The 17999-nt window shown below is 42.6% G+C and overlaps 1 protein-coding gene across 7 annotated transcripts in view; it reads left to right on the plus strand.

Annotated features, from left to right (window-relative positions):
- The window catches only part of SLC39A11 (solute carrier family 39 member 11), a 343895-nt gene that overhangs the window by 34817 nt on the left and 291079 nt on the right, over positions 1 to 17999 (plus strand). For all 7 annotated transcript variants that reach the window (XM_039325477.1, XM_039325475.1, XM_039325471.1 and 4 more), the window contains exon 4: positions 11247 to 11405. In XM_039325477.1, the coding sequence (XP_039181411.1) occupies positions 11247 to 11405 (159 nt within the window). The remainder of the gene's footprint in view (positions 1 to 11246; positions 11406 to 17999) is intronic.

The raw sequence follows: 17999 nt of genomic DNA on the forward strand, positions 1-17999 counted from the left end.
TTGTTGTTGTTATTATTATTATTATTTTATTATTATTGTTCCTATTATTAGTATAATAGTAATAATATTAATAAGAATAAATTCCGCTCTAGGTGACCGCCATTTGACACCTTGTTGTGTATTAAGTCAGGCCTACAGACCCTTTTGAGGTCGCCACTGATATTTTTTGCCTCCCTTTTCCTTTTTCTACTGGTGCACGTTGCCTGGTCACCTAAGGCCTCCGGGCGGAACCCAAAGAGTGGTTCCAAACGTGCCTTCGGTACCTCCCTCAGCTACCATGACCTTAGCCCAGAGAGAATATTTTTGTTGTGGTCGGGTGATCAGGGGAACAGTCCTGGTACTTGTTCCAATTTCGCTCCCGCCAATACTTGCCTGCCTGAGCGTCTTCTCAGTTTTTCTGGGACTGCTCAAGCGGAATGGAGGGACCCTCGTTGCCTCAATCCATGAGCACGACCCCTCCACCTCCCAATTACGGCTGCAACACACCTTCTGACCAGAAGGCGGCAGGCAAGTGCAAAGCGAAGACAAAACACTCGCTCAAGAGGCCCTCCAAGTTGGCGGAAAAGCAAGCCAGCCGTAGGCACCAGGCCCTGGAGAAGGAGTTCTCCAGAGCGCAGAGGCAGGCCCAATTGGAATTGGTTCAAATAGCGGCCACCGAGATGGAATTACCATTGGGTCCATCCACATCAACCCAGAGCGCGTGGTCCATTCCAGGAACACCGCAACCACTGGATCCGCCATCTACATCAGCCCAACAAACAACCACGGCGGCAGGCACAACCACTGAGTCCACCTCTCCACCTGCGGTCACCACACCCAAAGGTAATGACATAGGGGACATCTGGGCAGATGGACGGCTAGAGGCCCTATTAACCAAAGTGGTGGACCGAGCCCTAGCACAGCGCTCCGCCCACCACGACCAGGGGCCCTCCACCTCAACCATGCCACACTCGGAACTCCCCTCAGAGTCCTCAGGCATTCAGGAACCCGTCTCCCCGGCCCAGTCCTCCATGAGTGGTTATTCTTCACCACAAGAGGAGGATCAACCTGGGATCTCTATGTCAGAGGATGAGGAACTTCCCCCTGAGCCACCCTCAGGGGGATTATTTAATCCCAACCGCTTCCTCACGATACTACGCAAGGCCACAGCCATTGCGGACATGGGGACGGATCAGTTTTCTCAGCCGCAAGCGACACGGGCCACCACATCCAGACCCGTATTCGTAGAAAAGGTGACAACGCAACACCATATACCTTGCCCCGCCATTTTCCTGAAAGGGATCAAGAAGCCATGGGACTCTCCCGCTTCCTTCCCATCAGTGAGTGGTACGGACAAAAAATTATACAGCACTGCCACAGACCTCAATGAGGCCTTAGAAATACCTAAAGTAGATGAAGCCTGGACCCCCTTGGTCTCCCAGACAGCCATGGCTGGGGACCTAGTGGAGGCCCTTAAGGCAGATGACAAAAAGTGGGAACAAGCCTTTCGCAAAACACACCAGACAGCGGCATGGGCCATCAAAGCAGCCACCTCGGCCTCCTTTTTTGTCTGGGCCACCCTCATCTGGTTGCAACAACTACAAACCATAGTTCCTATGGAGGACATACGAACACACCAGGACCTGGCTAAGATGGTAGCAGCCACGGAATACGCTGCAGACGCAACGTTCCAATCGGCCATTTTTTCATCCAGATCCATAGCATCCAACATAATTGCCAGGAGAATGCTATGGCTAAAACACTGGCAAGCTGACACCAAGGCTAAGTGGCGGCTAGCGACCGCCCCTTACTCAAGCAACGGTCTGTTTGGGGAGGCCTTGGACCCCTATCTTGTAGAGAACAAAGACAAGCGGAAGGTCATGGCACACTTGAACAAAAGGTCAGACAAACGTACCACACCTTACTTTCGTAGGCAGTCCTTTCGCCAACCGACAACCACGCCTATCAGTCAGGCACCCAAGCCATTCACTCCCAGGCAGAACAAACCGTACGGTCGCCCCTACGACAGACCGGGGTTCCAGCCCAGACAACAAAACCAGTCGAGACGACCCTTTCGTGGAACGGGTCGTCCGTACCGGAAGACAAAATGACTCCTACATAGACCCACCCATTGGAGGAAGACTAGCTCACTTCTTCCACCAGTGGGAGCAGACCTCCACGGACAACTGGGTACTACAAACCATCCAGTCCTGGCTGTCCCTGGAGTTCCTGGTCACACCCCCAGACCGACTCATCAACTGCTCGGTCTCCAGGAACCCCACCAAACGCAAACTCATGCAGGAGGCCATCCAACACCTGTTGGACATTCAAGCCATAGAACCGGTCCCAGCAGAATACAGAGGCAGAGGATTTTATTCCATCCTCTTCGTGGTTCCAAAGACTTCAGGAGGATGAAGGGCAATCCTGGACCTAAAAAACCTCAACCGCTACATCACATACAAAAAATTCAAGATGCAATCCCTTCAGTCCATCCTGGGAAGCATCAGAGAAGGAGACTTCCTGGCATCGATAGACCTCACGGAAGCCTATCTTCACATCCCCATCCACCCAAACCACCGCCGGTTCCTACGTTTCTGTTACGGGGGAAAACACTTCCAATACAGAGCTCTCCCCTTCGGTCTATCTTCGGCACCCAGGGTATTTACCAAGATACTAGCAGCGGTAGCCGCCAAACTGAGAAAAATCCCAATACGCGTCCAATGTTACCGAGACGACATACTAATCCAAGCAACATCCCTACAGACAGCTCAGGCGGACGTAAGGACCGTCATTCGCGTCCTCCAATTACACGGATTCTCAGTAAACTTTCAGAAGAGCCAGACAGTTCCCTTGTCCAGGCTGCTGCATCTGGGGGCCACGATAGACACAACCAACTGTATGGTCTATCTCTCCCAAGATCGGGTGGCCGGCATCAGGGAACTGGCTCGCTGGGTTCACAGGCAACGTTCAGTTCCGATACTAACACTTTCCCAATTATTGGGCAAGATGGTATCGGCCATAGCCATTGTACCCTGGGCCAGGCTCCACCTACGGGGACTACAGTGGTTTCTGCTCCCTTACCAACGGCAGAACACCAGCGCATCCAACCACCTAGTCAGGGTCACGGCACAAATCCGCAGGGCGCTACGCTGGTGGTGCTCTCGGGCCGTGACCAAGGGGTCACCCTTCAAGGAACCCGTCAGAGTTACCATCACTACAGACGCCAGTCTGTATGGTTGGGGAGCCCATCTGGACTCCCAGTTTGTACAGGGACGTTGGTCCGCCACGGATCTGAGAAACAACATAAACTGGCTAGAACTCAGGGCTATCCACCTAGCCTTGCAACAATTCAAAGACAGAATCAGAGGCCACCACGTTCTAGTCCTAACAGACAACGTAGCAGCCAAGGCGCACATCAATCGGCAGGGGGGGACCAGATCAAAAACCCTGATGACAGAGTCACGGCTCCTATTCAGCTGGGTAGAGCCCAATCTGAAGTCACTAAAAGCGGAACACATATCGGGGGTCAACAACCAGCAAGCGGACTTCCTAAGCCGCACCACAGTGGACCCTTCGGAGTGGGGGCTACACCCGAACTTGTTCCTAGACATCTCACGCAAGTTCGGGTACCCGATCCTCGATCTGTTCGCATCATCAGACAATGCCCAGCTCCCCAGATTTTACTCTCGTTACTTCAACCCGCGAGCAGAGGGGACGGACGCTCTGAGAACTCAGTGGCCTCAGGGTCTGCTTTATGCCTTTCCCCCACTACCACTCATACCGGCGGTCATCCGAAAGCTGATTCAGGAGCGGGCAGAAGTGATCCTAGTAGCACCATATTGGCCACAGAGACCGTGGTTCACCGACCTGTCTCAGTCGCCCCCATGGAACATTCCCCCTCATCAAGTGTCCCTACACCAGGGAATCATCAGTCACCCGGAACCCCAATGGTTACAACTGACCGCCTGGCACTTCAGCGCCAGATAATGGCACAGGAACTATTCTCTCCCGGGGCCATTACCATAATTCAAGCTTCACGCCGTCCGGCAACAAACCGCATTTATGACTCCACTTGGAAAAATTTTTTGCCTTTGGTGCAGGGAACGGCAGTTTGACTTACACAAACTCTACATCCCTCAGATAGTAGATTACCTCTTGGAGGGACTAGACAGAGGCCTCGCCCCCGCGACCATCCGCAGGCAAGTGGCAGCCTTGTCCACCCTCCTCACCTGCACGGATTCGGTTCCCTTAGCTCATCACCCCAGGATCCGCGCCTTTATCAAGGGCGCCTATAACACCAGATCTCCAGTAATTCACAGGTACCCATCCTGGGAACTACCGCGAGTCCTTCACGCACTCATTCGGTCACCATTTGAACCATTGGCGACCGTTTCCTTGCGACACCTGTCGCTAAAGGTGGCGTTCCTGATTGCCATCACATCGGCCAGACGAATTTCGGAACTGGCAGCACTGTCAGTCAGAAACGACCTATGCATTTTCCACAAGGACAGGGTGGTCCTTAGGTTAGATCCTGCCTTCATACCGAAGGTGAATTCACTCTTTCAAAGGACACAGGAAGTAATTCTCCCAAACTTCTGTCCAAATCCAACACATGACCGGGAGCGGCAGTGGCATACATTGGACGTCCGCAGAGCCTTGCGGCGTTATATAAAGCGTACAGAACCCTTCCGCAAATCGGAGGCCCTATTTGTGTCCTTCCAAGCGGGCACCTTGGGGCGGACAGTTTCCGCGGGCACCATTGGAAGGTGGATCCGAAGCTGTATCGCAGAAGCTTACAATGTATCATCCCTGCTGCCCCCAAGTCATCTCACAGCCCAGTCCACCCGAAGCGCTGCAACTTTAGCGGCATGGGCTACCCAGGCGTCAATCGAGGAAGTTTGCAGGGCCGCGACATGGTCCTCGCCTTCCCCGTTTATACGACACTACAAGATAGACCGCTTTGCATCGGCGGACGCTTCCTTTGGTAGGAGGGTCCTCCAGCAAGTTGTCTCAGAGATCAATCTACCGGCCTTATCTGTTTCCCACCCCTTGGGACAGTGAGGCTTTGGTACGTCCCATCCATGGATTATCCATCTCCTGTACTGGAGAAGGGGCGTTGGTCTTACCTGAACACCTTTTCTCAGTACGGAGATGGATAATCCACACCCACCCCAAGGCCAGCAGGCCGCTAGTAGGGAGCTGAGAGCCAATACCTCATCAATCATCAGCCAATTCGCCCTCGTTAAGAATGGACTCCACAGGAAGTGGGGGCGTGTCAAGCTTTGGCTACTTGGTCCCAAGAGCAGGCAGACAGAGAAAACCCATCCGTGGATTATCCATCTCCGTACTGAGAAAAGGCGTTCAGGTAAGACCAACGCCCCTTTTAAATATCCAGGTATGCAGTATAGATAAGAGTTTTATCCAAGTGCCTGTTGACAGCAGGATTTATCCTGATTTTCCTTCAAGAAAGTTCATTTTCTATGTATCTAATTACTTTTTCCTTTTTTTTATCACTTCACATCAGTTAAGGTGGCATACTGCTGTACAGATAGTCCTTGACTTGCAACCATTCATTTAGTGCTCATTGGAAGTTGCAACAGCACAGAAGAAAAGTGACTTATGATTGTTTTTCACACCTACTACTGTTGCAGCATCCCCATGGTCATGTGATCAAAATTCAGACACTTGGCAATTAGTTCATATTTATGACGGCTGCAGGGTCCCACGGTCATGTGATCACCTTTTGTGACCTTCTGACAAGCAAAGTCAATGGGGAAGCCAGATTCACTTACAAACTCTTACTAATTCAACAACTATAGTGAATCACTTAACAACTGTGGCAAGGTCGTAAAATGGGACAAAACTCACTCAACAACTATCTCACTTAGCAACAGAAATGTTGGGCTCCACTGTGGTCCTAAGTCAAGGACTACCTGTATACAACTTCAGTGTATATATGTGGGGGCTATAGGATGAATTAGTAGTAGGCAAACTAATATAATATTGATGTTTGGGCTTAGAATGTAGAAGCTGTATTTATGAGAAGAAGGTTCTGGGATAGCTTTCCTTTGTCTTTAGGTGAAGCCTAAAAACTGGGTACTGTTCTCATGCCACATGGCTCATGTCTTTCATGATCTCGGTGGAGGAGCCTCTCCATTGGGCTTTTGGACTCACATATGGCTGTCTGATTGCTTATAGTGATCAGAATGAATGATCTGCAAGCAAAACTAGCATCTGGTGGCTACAGTGGAGAGACTCATTCACCAAGATCATGAAAAAACATGTGGAGTGGAAAATTCTGCATGTGATACAAGCAGGATAACTTCCTCTATCAACCAGACGAGCAAGTTCCAAAGAAAAAGACCAACTGCTACAAGGAAGATACTCTTAATCTTGCAACCAGATTGACCCAGTGAGATCAGCTACAGTTGAACAAAGAGAAGGAGAGCAAATACATATGCATTTCATAGATGATGCTTTGGGAGAGAAAGGGTAGCCATAAGCTCATCCCACAGTTCTTATCTACTTGAAGATCTCATTATTTTTGATTTTGCTATTTGAATTCATGATTTGCTATTTTGTTGTTTGATGTCAGAACAGAACCCAGCAAATAATGAGGTTACATTTGCAATGTAAAATCATCTTAGTATTATTTTTATCTGTTAGTTTTATAAATGTAAATGAGATGTTTAGTTTCATGTTCAAATTGGGGTGATGGTGATAAAGAAAAATAAATTTCATGAGTTTGGTTGCTGATTTTAATTATGAGGAACTTCAAGTGCATTATTTGTATGCCTTCACAGTTTAGAGTAATTTCAACTGTGCATGATATCTCTATTGTTTATTGTCCATAATCCCTTGCATTACTTCGATTTTCATGGCAACTCTTGGTTAAATAGCTGTGCATATTTCTGTTGAATAGAGAGAAACCCAATATGAATTCTCAAAAAAAAAATTAGGCTCTAAAATTTTTTATCTGGTCTACAGCTGAGCTACTTTGGGCTTCACTTGATTCAGGTTATGATAGATTGTATTTTCTAGTAGGCGTGATCCCTTATTCATGGCTTCCTTACAGAGTGAGTGATTAATTTGATACTGGCCCTTAGTAGACTTTATTGCTGTCCTTTGATCTTTGACCAGAGCATTAAAAATGATCCAGGCCAGCTATATTATTAATCTTTACTGTTCTCAGGTCTTTAACATCAAGGCTCATTTAAGATTCTCATTTTATTTTATTTGCATATTATTGTTTTGGCTTCCAATTCTCACCATTTCCCCCATTTTTTAAAGAACAAATGGATATAGGGAAAAGTTTGATAGGGTTTCTGGTGTCTTTAGTTCTGGATCTTAAATCATGAGCTGAAGACTAGTGATTTAGGCAAATGGCCAAAGAGAGAAACTTGTTTATATTTATTATTGGCCTTGCAGTGTACTTTACTACACAGTGAGTTTAAAAAAGGCACTTTGTAGGCCTTTAAAGAGAAGCTGGGTCAATTTGAAATTAAGTAGTTAAGGGCAGAAAAGACTTTAAGCACCTGATTCCTTTGAAAATTCTTTCTTTAAAGGATAGCACGGTTGGCTACTTCTCTTTACCAGCATAGGCAATTTAAAACTATTCTTGTTACAAGTAGACTATTGGTGTAATCCCCAGTGTCTGATCTGTAAAAGTTATTCCGATGTTATTACTGCTCAATGGAATAAATCTGCCAGCTTTTTCACGTTAGTTGCTGCACCTCTGACTGCCAATTCCATTCAAGGAAAAAAAAGTTTCTTAAGAGTTGAGCTTAATTCACATAGAGCAGGGGTGTCAAACTCAATTTCATTGAGGGCTGCATCAGCATTGCAGTTGCCCTCGGGGGTGGGTGGGTGGGGGTGGCCTACTGGGTGGGCGTGGATGGAGTAGGTGTGGCCTACTGGGAGGGCATGGCCAGCTCTACATCGTTCGCGTCAAGGGTGCCTGTGGGGGCCTGGGCAGGAGTGGGACAGATCTGAGGGTCTCTGGCAGAAGGGGGTGGGACCGGGGCAAGCGCCAAGGCATGGTGCATTTCTTCATTCCTCACAAAGGGTGACACCTCCCCAGCATGCACCCAGGGAGCAGGGCTGACACAGCAGGGGCTGGTTCCTCGCTGTTTCCAGACAGCCTTGTGGAGCTAAGACTGAATGCGTTTCAGCATAGATGGCCACCATAAAATTGTACATTGGCTCCCGGCCAGCCTGGGCCAGGGCCAAGGCAGAGGGGGCCGTTCCCTCACTGTTTCCAGGATGGCTTCACGGGCCACATGAAACCACATCACGGGCCACATACGGCCCGCGGGCATTGTGTTTGACATGTCTGACACAGACAATAAACATTCCATCTGAATATTATGCTGCTGTCATTTGAGGAAATATGTATATTTAGAACTCCAGAAAATCTATTATAGCGTCTTTGGTGTAAAAAATCATGCTGTTTTATACTTTGACATCTACCATTCAGCTGGATTAGGAAAAGGCTAGATGGGGAGTGTGGGAGGAGAAGGGAGGTACACTGGATAATTACCAAAGCCAAAAAATACCAAAAAGAAGTCAACATGGGCTTCATTGATTATAGGAATGCCTGAGATTCTGTCAATCACATCAAGCTGTAGAATGTGCTCAGAAAAATGGGAATACCAGAACATCTCATTGTCCCCATGAGAAACGTATATGCAGGCCAGGAAGCCACAGTATAGATAGAATATGCACAGTTTTAAAATTGGAGGAAGAAATATCAATAATTTGTGCTATGTTAATGGCACTACCTTGCTAGCCAAAATGCAAAGAATCTGCAAGCTCTAGCAATAAAAGTAAAGGACTAAAGCGAAAAATGGGACTAAATTAAATCAGTGGTAGCAGGTGTGACAACCAGTTTTAGAATTGATAGTGGAGATATCAAAATAGTAGACTGCTTCTGTCTTTCAGAATCAATCAGGCGTAAAGGAACAAGCAGTTAAATCTGGAACAACCTGCAGCTGAACATGATTAAAATTGTAGAGATGTGAATGGATTTTAGAAGGAACCCTTCTATTGCCTCTTACTATATTCGACAGCACAGTATTAGCAGTAGTATCCTTCAAGTTTGGGGGTTCTATAATATCTCATGATTTGTAAATGGAAATCTAACACTAGAACCATCATCAAAAAGACACAACAAAGCATATTCTTCTTGGGTCAACTTAAGAAGTTCAGACTGCCCCAGGAGCTGTTGATACAGGAATTATTGAGTCTGTCATTTTTGTCCCAAAGGTGCTATTTTCACGAGACAACTGGACTTTCTTGTTTTTCTTTGAAGATGTTTCGTTTCTCATCCAAGAAGCTTCTTTAGCGCTGACTGGATGGTGGGGAATGGCAGGATTTATACTCCTTGCAGATAGCTGGTCATTTGCATTCTTTTAGCGGATCATTGAAGTCCCTGGAGGCTTATCTGTGTCGTCAGGATCCCCTGAGTAGTGCAAATGGGTGTGGAGCCTTCTTGGAACAGACCCTTCACATCCTGGACATAAACTGTTTCAACACCTCCCCTTGGGATCCCGCTGTAGGGCATTACATACCAAAACAGTTAAACATAGGGACAGTTTTTTCCCTTGTGCCATCACTCTGCTGAACACCTAATCCTCACAATACTGTCTTATGTCTAAGTATTATCACCCATGTTGTATGGGTGTGGTATTATTATCCTTCTCATCTCCTCTACTACCCCCTCTTATTGGTATCATTATTATGATTATTATTACTCTGTTGTTTTGCGTGTACACCGAGAGCTTCTGCATTGGAGACAAATTCCTTGTGTTTCTAATTACACTTGGTGAAATAAAATGTTCTGTTTTGTTCCGTTCCATTCTGTTCCAAATACATCACAGATTAGCACTTGATAGAACAGTTATAAAGGCCTTGGAAAAGATATTCAAATGTTAGGATGTATCTATACCTACAAATATCAGAATGGTGAAACCACAGTACTCCCTGTAACGCTATATGGATGAGAAAGTTGGACTTCAGTGGGTTAGGAAGAGTATTAACACTTTTAAATTTTGGTGTTAGAAAAGACTCTTGAGAATATTGTGGACAGCCAAGAAAACAAATTGATGGATCATTGAACAAATCAACCCAGGGTTCTCATTTTAGGCACAAATGACAAAGGTTAAATTAGCCTACTTTGTGTACCCATGAAGGCCCAGCTCTCTGGAGTAGGTTCTAATGAAGAGAAAAGGAACAAGAAAAAGATGACCAGCGGCAAATGTGAATGGACTCAGTTACAGTGGCAATGGGTATATCAATGGAAGACCCAAAAGATCAATTTAGGGACAGGTCATCTTGGAGAACATCTATTTATTTGGTTACTAAGAGTCAAAAAGGACTTGATGACATGTAATCAATCATCCACATAAATTCTAAAGTAGTATGCGATATGATTATATGCACTTCAATACAAATATTAAATACATGCTTATTTTGAAAACAGAAGGCACACATACAGAGTACCAGTGGGAAGAAACCCAGTCAATTAAAATACCTCAGTAAAGCTTTTCTGGAGAGGGGAACTGGGGTGGATTTTTAAAAAATTGGTAATTATTTCATTTAACCAAACAGTGATCAAGAAAATATAAGATGATTGAATAAACTGATAAACTGGCATTCTCTGAAGACAAGGAATAAGTATAGCTAACAGTTCTTCAAGTCCTAACAATCATTATCATGATATATTAAGATTTAGTCCAGGTGTGCTTTTAGAAAACACCTGCTGCATTGCTTTTAAGCAAAAATGGATTTAGTGAAAACAATAACAACAGCATGGAATAAAATATAGCAATTAAGCAGGAATAATAGTTGAATTGGAAATTGCCAAAGCTTCTGTGCATTCTCAAGGCATAGCTGAATAATCTTTCACTGATCTGCTCAAATTGCACTGGTCAGAGCCCAAGTGAAAAAACAATGGTTAAATAATAAAATGACCTTGTGGTAAACAGCGTTTAGATTTTCTTTGGAAGCTGCATATACCAAATATGAGATTAGGCTGAGTGACATCTCCCAGCCCTGTGGCTTTTAATTTGAAATAAGACTCTGCTTAACTTTTTTTTAAAAAACCAAGGAACAATATGTTGTATATAAATCTACACCCCTTCTCCTCTCTCTGTTTGGTAAATGGAAATGGATATTAACAGCAACTTTCTTTCATTGGGTTGTCATGGAATGAGCATAAAGGTTGTTTTAATTGTGACTTGAATAGCCTACTGTTTTCTGTTGTTTAGGTTATGCTGGCTGCTTCTTACTGGTCCCTTCTTGAACCTGCTATTGAACTAGCTGAGGACTCTGGGAAGTTTGGAGCCTTCGCCTTCCTCCCTGTAGCCATTGGCTTCACTCTGGGAGCAGCATTTGTATACCTCACTGACCTCCTCCTTCCATGGCTGGTGAGTAGCTCTCAAAATCTAGTTACCCAAGGCCAATTTGTAGTTATTTTTGGTATGTTGGGAATTACTCTTGGCCTAGCCTGAATGAAGCAGCTGGTACCAGGTAAGGTATATCTTTTTCGATCCAGCTTTCTTCTCAGAACCTTTGGCGAGTTTGGGGAAGATAAAAGATGGAGCAATGTTTTTTTTGGTGCTTTGTTCCTTTGAATGCCTCACTGTGTGTTCTAAATCACAATTATTATAGGAAGGGTCCAGCACTTGAGTTGTACCATCATGACTATGAGATGGAACCTGTTTCCCTTTCTTCTTTTTCTGTCCATTGTGAAAGAATTCGCTTGCCATTCCAGATGTAACCTTCAAATGCTGTCTTTATCTTGGAAATGTTTTCTCAGCTCCTGGATGGATGGATGGACCTTTAATTAGGCAGAGAAAGGCAGTTATTTTCAGGGATATCTTTTACAGAGCTGTAAATTGAAAGTCACAGGTAGTCCTCACTTATATCCATTCATTCAGTGACCATTCAGAGTTATGATAGGGCTGAAAAAATGGACATAAATTTTGGACAATGCAGCATCTATGTGGCCATGTGAATATTATTCAGGTACTTGGGTGCCTGGCGTGCAGTTACAATGTTCCAGGAAGCCATGATGTGATTGCCATTTGTGACCTTCCCTGCTGAGTTCCCCACAAGCAAACTCAATGGGGAAGTCACAGGTAAGATCGCAAGCCATTCCAGTAAGTCACCTCCACTTTATGTCTCACCTGTAGTACACCGCCATCCCACATACAGTTGCTGTTGGTCTCCCCAGACCTTGACTCACCTGCACTGGCCCTTCCAGATCCTCCCACAGTCTCCCCCCACAGCACTCTACACTCCTTACCTGGGACCCCTGGGCTCTTTCTGCTTAACTACCCACAGGTCTTGGGATTATGAGGGTAACTGGGTCTGGTTGGGATTGAATTGGATTGAACTGAATACTTTATTTGGCCAAGTGTGATTAGACACAGAAGGAATTTGTCTCTGTTGCAGAAGTTCTCAGTGTATATGTAAAGTAACAGAATAATCATCATAATAAAAAAGTAAAGTAAAGGAGTAAAGAAGAAAAGGATAAATAATAATACTACAGTCATACTACATGGGTAAATATAGACATTAGATTACTATTGTTAAGTAATGCATTCATGTGATGTCACGGTTTATGACTACTTCTCTTAGCAATATCAATCCAGGTCTTAATTGTAACCTGATGACTACTTGCATGTGTTGATATTGGCAGTTAATTCAGTAGATACGGGTTCATACAGAACAAATATATACAGCTGTTTAAAGGCCTATACTTTTTTTTCAACAAAAAATAATATTGTTTCAGGAAATGTACCAGGATTTCTGGGCAGATGTGCAAAAAGGATAATTCTGTACATAATACTCACATGTCTTGCTATAAGAGGACAATTTTTCTCGTATTTATAAACCACATCTGACATTTCCTTTTTTATCTAAATTTACCAAAGAAAATGTAGTTAAGTTCCTTTTCTATCTCCTTTCCTCCCTCCTCCTCTTTTTCAATCTCCCTCCTGATGAAGATCTAGTTAGCAGCTTGTTAATACTGCTTTTTCCATTAACTAAAATTGAAGTGTGGAAAAAAAATCCCTTTTAAGGTTTCTACAATGTGACTGAACTGCTAATGTCTTCTAAATTACCTAAGTAAGTCTGCAGTATTGAAGCCAAGGAGTAGGTTCAAAATGCCGAACTTCTGAGATATCCTTCTATCCCAATATTTAATGTGATACTTTATGTATTTTGTTTCATTGGGTTTCAAACATCCTAGTACAGTGTTTCTCAACCTTGACAATTTTAAGGCATGTGGACTTCAACTCCCAGAATTCCATAGCCAGCATTGCTGGCTGTGGAATTCTGGGAGTTGAAGTCCACATGCCTTAAAATTGTCAAGGTTGAGAAACACTGTCCTAGCAGATATTTGGAAGATTATGTTGGTTTATAATCACAAGTTAGAATTTCATAATTTTCATAAGTAATTCATTTCAACAAACATAACTGTAGGCAGTTAACTTAGATCTAGAGATGCTTCTTCTGTGTCTTCTCCGAACATGCAGAGGACACCCTTTAGAAGTTAAATTACCTTTCACATTGTAATACAATAAACAACCTTTTATTCAGGTTAACTACTAGGTTGCTGGTAACAAAGGAGACTTCTTGGCTTTGGTAGACTGAATTAACCACAGAATTAGACATTTCGATATGTTGTAGTTCGGCAATTTCATAGTTCAATTTCAGTTTTGATGTTCTTTGTTCCCTTTAGAATGGCTATGTTACAGTCATTTACAGAATGTTCTCTTAGTATGGAATGATTTCTCCCTTTGGTTATTCAATGCCACCAGTCTTGATGTGAGAAATACATTTCTTTATTATTTTGTACAGACATTGCCCAATTTGTTTTATGTAAAGTGCAGAAGGGCATTGCTGATGGGCATTGGGTGACTGCTCTCTGCCAGGAGTTCGATTTTGACCGGCTCAAGATTGACTCAGCCTTCCATCCTTCTGAGGTCATTAAAACGAGGACCCAGATTGTTGGGGACAATATGCTGATTCTGTAAACCGCTTAGAGAGAGCTGTAAAGCACTATGAAGCGATATATAAGTCTAAGTGCTATTGCTATTGGAAAATAAATGAATGAATGAATGTTGTCAAAGTCTGTTTAGTGAACAAGTGGTTGGTAATTGAGGACTACCTATAGTGCTTATTTACCAACTGTTTATTAGAACTGACAACTTTGTTCCTAAGTGGTGCAGTTGTTATGTGTGACATCATGAGACTGTGACAAGTTATGTCAGTTCTGGCTATAATAGTTAAGCAGTTTAGCATAGATCACAAAGAATGGCATCATGTTAGTGCTACTTGGAACTTCTTGCAGGTTGATTTTGCTTGTCAGAAGCTGACTGAATATTGCAAATGATGATTATGTGACTGCAATTATCATTAAATGCATGCTGGTTGCCAGGTACTAGCATCATTATCAGATGACTGTGGGGATGCTGCAATGTCTGCAACCTCAAGGACCACTTGTAAGTCTCATTTTTCAATGCTATCGTAAGTTTGAATGGTCACTGAACTGGAGATAGGTAAGCGAAAACTACCTATTGCTACTCCAACAACAATCTATTTGTTGTTTCTTAATTCTTTTTTCATCTACTGATTCTTCTAGCAGAGCTAGGTTCTTTATATGAATATATGACCCAGTTATCTCAGATTTGGTTGGTTTGATTATCTTCATGACCTATCTTTCTTCTTGTACCATCTCTAGGATTTCAGATTGATCTTTTGTGACTTGAAGAGATTCTCAAGATTTTCCTCAAAGCTGCATTAAAAAAAAAACTGTTAGTCTGTTCTCAGTCTCCTTTAGTACTTTCCATGTTTTGCAGTTTAAAGGAGAGATGACCAAATATGCTATTGATCACAACCTGTTTCTCACAATATACCAGATATGGTATTTGGTTATTCTTACATTTTAAATCCATTTCCCTTGAGGTCAGAATATACTTCATGTCTAAAAAACTTTCCTGATAATTTCTATTTTCCTCTTTATTTCCCCATGTTCCACTTTAAACAAAGTATCTGAACAAAATACCTTTCTTGCTGCAGAAGGGCATTATTGACTATAGTTTATATTTCTGAGGCTCTTTTTTGTTGAAGCTACATTCATCTTGGTTTCTTTTTTGTATTAAAATATAACTTGTAGTTTTCACTTCTTTTTTTCCTCAATTAGGAGGTTCAGGTTCTGTTCTTTTTCTGTCAGAAGTACAGAATTAGCCACATATCTTAAATTGTTTTCATACTACCTACCTTTAATTCCAGAAGTATTGAAGGTCCTGATGTAGTATTTAGTTCATCAAATATTTCTTCAGTACAGACACAGAAAAGGAGAGGTGAAAGGACATAATTCTAGTTAACTTTTTGATTAAAAACATTTTTGAAAAAGCTCTTTCAGTTTTAAAAGAAATTTGATCTCAATATAGATTCACTATCATTCTAATACCTTTGGCATCCATTCCAATTCCCTTCCAAGATTGTGATCAATATTTCATGTTTTATAGAATCAAAGGCTTCTGAGTAATTGACAAAGCATGAAAATGGGTCTTTTTTGTTTTTCTCAATGAAAGAAAAAGTCTTGATTATTTTTTCAGACTGAGCATTTTTCCCTAGTTAGTACTGCTATCTTTAATAAAGGCACATGAGAGCTTATCACATTGTTCTGTTTTTCTTGAATTTGTTAAGAAAAGACTTCTAATACAATTTTTGCTGCCTGACTGATAAGTCTAATGACTCTGTGTTCAGACCATTCTATAATTCCTGTTTATTTAAAAGTTGAGTGCTTAAATTCTTTTGGCAGGTGACTTGTTTCATATATCTGATTTCAGATTTTGGTTAGAATGCTTATTCCCTTTCCCTTAGGGATTTTAAGATTTCAAATGATTTTATCTATGCCTAACATCTTCCTGTTTTTTAGACTTCTGTTATTGCTTACTTTATGTGCTAGTACAGTAGTCTGTTAAAATTGTAAATTTTCACCCTGCATACATAGAATAATTTTTGCCTCTTCATGTGTTATATTTTTGCATATTAAATCCTTCAGGAAGTCACAAAGAATTCCAGAACAATATTCGGGATCTGCAAGCCTCTCAGGTTCGCTAAATCAATGTTCATGAATCCACCAATAGTAAAACATTTTATAAAAGTGTTGATAGACAAAAGCCTGCCTCAAGTTTTCCAAAAAGTACTTGGATTATTCTTTGCTTTATGGACCAGTAAATCAAAAATATGTATCACCATGTTTGGCAGAAGCTAAACATTGCATTCCATAAAAAGAACTGCATATTGGCCATCATGCATTGAAAGGATGATGTCATGGTTTGGGGTTGCTTTGCAGAATGACTTACCATCTTTGAAGGAAGCACCTGGCAGGTGGTACGCGACCTAGACAAGTGTAGTGGGGGAGAATGAGCTGAAGTGGCGCCAGTGCCAGAGAGGCTTGGGGGAGAGTCAGCTGGAGCTGCAGTGTTGCCTGGGTTCTGCTGAGGACAGTGAGAAGAAGGAGAGGAGAAGAGGAGAGAAGCAGTGAGAAGAAAGAGAAGAGAAGCAGTGAGAAGAAAGAGAAGAGAAGCAGTGAGAAGAAAGAGAAGAGAGAAGCAGTGAGAAGAAAGAGGAGAGAAGCAGTGAGAAGAAAGAAGAGAAGAGAGAAGCAGTATGAAGAAAGGAGAAGAGAGAAGCAGTGAGGAGAAAGAGAAGAGGAGAGAAGCAGTGAGGAGAAAGAGGAGAAGAGGAGAGAAGCAGTGGGGAGAAAAAAAAGAGAAGAGAAGCAGTGAGGAGAAAGAGGAAGAAAGGAGAGGCTTCTGTGAAAGACGCAGTAAGGAGAAGAGCAGAGAAGCAATGAGGAGAAAGAAGAGGAGAGAAGCAGTGAGGAGAAAGAGAGGAGAAGAGGAGAGAAGCAGTGAGGAGAAAGAGAGAGAGAAGAGGAAAGGCCTCTGTGAGAGAAGCAGAGGATCAACAAAGGAGTAGAGGCTGTGAAGGAGAGGGAGAGAGGAAGAAGAGCCGAGAGGCTACCTGACCACCAATGTAGTGGTGCATATTAATAAATATGGATAAATTTGTCATTTGTTCATCAGTGCAGAGGGAAAGTGATTCAGCAAAGGAACCACCACCGAAGAAATTAAAAAGATACTTTTTTCTTTTTTTTTTTTGGTCATCAAGTTTTTGACACTTTGCTAAGCACTGGTGGTACTCGAATATTGTTACATCCTAAAAGTGGTACAATCTGTGAAAAGGTTGAAAAGCCCTGTTTCAAATGATAAGAAGGTGGCAGGATTTTCAGAATCTGTCAAACTAAGGAGAGCATCTTTTCTTGCACTAGAGTGAGGTTCTCTGAGACCTGTGATGAACCTAAAAGAAAGAAATCCTATGGTAGATACACAGCTGGGTTTTATGAAGAAGCTTGAAACTTGCTTTGAAAACTTATCTGTGAAAGATAACCAAAAAGTTACTAGATGAAAAAGATATTATATTGTTTCTGCAGTTTTTTTTAAAAGATAATCATTAAAGTGAACTACAGTTGGAAATGAGAAAAGGATCGATACAATGTTAATATAAAACTATATTGTTTTTTTAAGGAACTTAAATTGTGTGAGGACTGGAGGGGTTTTTATTCTATTCATGAAAGAACAAGTTGCACACAAAAAAATTGAACATCAAGAAGCTTTAATCACTAATCCCTCCAGTGGTTATTTATATTGTGTTTGATGTCTTATTTCAGTCCTAACTGGTTGGTATTGAAAAATCATATAAGTAGAAGTCTTAAAGTTCCTAAGAAAACAAATGTCTGGAATTGTTTATTTTCATTAGATAATTTGTTTTTAAAGGGATAGTATAAAATCCAGAGGCAAAAACATTTCCCAAATTATTGTATTTATTAAAACCCACAGTAGTTTTCTTCAGGCTGCCTAAAAATAAAGAAACAAAGAATTTTATTGCATTCTAACAAGTGCACGTAAGCTAACAAATGCACAAGCCGTTCAATTTGT

The sequence above is a fragment of the Crotalus tigris genome, unplaced genomic scaffold (assembly GCF_016545835.1).
Source record: "Crotalus tigris isolate CLP2741 ecotype Arizona unplaced genomic scaffold, ASM1654583v1 scf7180000024337.5909745, whole genome shotgun sequence".
Lineage (NCBI taxonomy): Eukaryota > Metazoa > Chordata > Lepidosauria > Squamata > Viperidae > Crotalus > Crotalus tigris.